Source organism: Impatiens glandulifera, chromosome 2, assembly GCF_907164915.1.
Source record: "Impatiens glandulifera chromosome 2, dImpGla2.1, whole genome shotgun sequence".
NCBI classification, from domain to species: domain Eukaryota; kingdom Viridiplantae; phylum Streptophyta; class Magnoliopsida; order Ericales; family Balsaminaceae; genus Impatiens; species Impatiens glandulifera.
The window spans coordinates 3,420,548-3,422,779 of NC_061863.1; the positions used below are offsets into that span (position 1 = coordinate 3,420,548).

At 30.7% G+C, this 2,232-nt stretch overlaps 1 protein-coding gene across 1 annotated transcript; it reads left to right on the forward strand.

Annotated features, from left to right (window-relative positions):
- The first annotated feature begins 878 nt into the window (after positions 1-878).
- LOC124924155 (transcription factor HEC2-like) lies at positions 879-1,358 on the forward strand. Its single transcript, XM_047464231.1, has one exon. The coding sequence runs from the start codon at positions 879-881 to the stop codon at positions 1,356-1,358; it is 480 nt and encodes a 159-aa protein (XP_047320187.1).
- The last annotated feature ends 874 nt before the right edge of the window (positions 1,359-2,232 follow it).

Consider the following 2,232-nt stretch of genomic DNA (forward strand, 5'->3'; position numbering starts at 1 on the left):
CATCACGGCTTCCCACAGTCTTTGTGCTTGTAAGTTTACCCGCATCTTCAACGCCCACATCGAGTAGTTACTCTTTGTGAGTAACGGATAAGAGAGCGTCACATTCCATTCTCTTCCAATCTTTATTGTCGACGCATCTCTAGTTGATCTTGTCGATGACATGTTCTTCAACCTAGCTCTGATACCAAATGTTGGTTTTGACTATTAGATCTTTCTAAGAACAGTTATGAAAATATGAAACTCTGAAAAATAGATATTTGTTAAAGAGGAAAAAGTCTTGAAAATCTTAAGTATTATATTATCAACCTTCACAAACAACCTTTATAAAGAGTAATTAAGCTAAAAACTCTAAATTATTTATACATACAGACTCAAGCCCATTAATAATTATATAAGATCTAATTATATAAAAGACAATAAAAACCTACGCCCTACAACTTTTCGTTTTTGACCATCAACACTTCAACTCATAATAAAAATAAAAATACGAATAAAATATTATACATAAAACTTAATTGAATGAAAAAGGAATTATATTTGTTCAGAAAAATAATTATTAAATTATTAATTAAAGAGGTAGTAAATTATTTTATATAGAAATTAAAATGGTTGTTGATTATATAGAAATTAATATATATATATATAATAATAATAATAATAATAATAATAATAATAGTTTAGGTGACCTGAATAGTGTCTAAAAAGTTAAAATGGACTGTATTTGCTTGAGCCAAATATAATAATAATAAATTATTTTATATATATATATAAATCCTTAGGTTGTTATCACAATGTCACAAATTGATAATACATTCTCTCTCTCTAGATTAATGAACCTCTTGAAATCCACACCCGAAGATCATCTAGATAATTTAATAATGATGATGCAAATGGAAAACTTCACCGCTTACGGCGGGCCCCACCCATCTAATTCCAATCCCACCCCTCCACCGCCACCGTCACCGCCGGCGATTCACAACATCTCTTTCGTCTCCGCCGCCGCAGCAACAACAGAAGAAGAAAGAAACAAAAATTCCGCGGCGGCGATGAGGGAAATGATATTTCGTATAGCCGCCATGCAGCCGATAGTTATTGACCCGGCTTCAGTGAAGGCGCCGAAGAGAAGAAACGTTAGGATATCCAAAGATCCTCAAAGCGTGGCGGCTCGACATAGGAGAGAGAAGATTAGTGAGAAAATAAGGATTCTTCAACGGTTAGTTCCTGGAGGGATAAAGATGGATACGGCGACTATGTTGGATGAAGCTATTCTTTATGTTAAGTTTTTGAAAACCCAGGTTCAGTCTCTTGAGAGGATTTCTGCCGGCGACGGCGACGTTAATGGATTTACCGGTGAGTAACTTTGGAGGAGAGAGAAGTGATCATGTTTATGCTTCTTTTTTTGGGGGAATCAAACTAGGCCTAAGTTAATTACATAGTTTAATGTTTAAAAAAGTTCTTGTATTAATGTTGTTGTTAGATGTGTTTTCTTTATTTTTAATGTTAATTAGTTTAAACTTGTTTTGTTTTAATGTTGTCTAAATTAATGTATAATTAGCTGCAATATTATCTTTAATTAATATTAAAAAAATTATGTAAGCTCAAAATCTGGGTGTATAATCTCGAGTTTGATTCTTATTCATAATTGGATAAATATTGCATAATTGTTAACTGGGTGTATAATCTCGAGTTTGATTCTTATTCACAATTGGATAAATATTGCATAATTGTTAAGAAAAAAAATATTATAATTTAATACATTTAATAAAAACACATTTTTAATGTTTAAACATTGATTAAATGTTCGTTGTCACTTATAAAATAAAAGTAAAAATCATTATGGTGGAGTAATGCTATCTTTCAACCATTTGATGAATATTCTACATATTTAGTGTGCATTTGATGTAGTTCATATCATGTTTCCGTAGCTATCTCACATATGCAATACGATCATGTCGAGGCGAGAGTGCGAGAGTAAAGTGACATGATCAACCTCATCAAATACTCGTGATACGGTTTAATTAGATTATCTTATTTCACTTGTAATTCACGATTTGCTTGATACATGATTAGTTTGAATTACGGATTATTTATAATTTTGTTGGATTTTTAAGACATGCTAAGCATTTAAAAAAAAATATTTAGCTTAGGTGGTTAACTTTTTTATTTATTATTTTTTGTTTAAATGAGAATTTATTTATTTATTTTTAACAGTTTTTTCTCTACAATTAACAT

What these genes read in the sequence shown, in the direction of transcription:
- LOC124924155 (XM_047464231.1), top strand. Translation starts at nt 879, where the DNA reads ATGATGATGCAAATGGAAAACTTCACCGCTTACGGCGGGCCCCACCCA.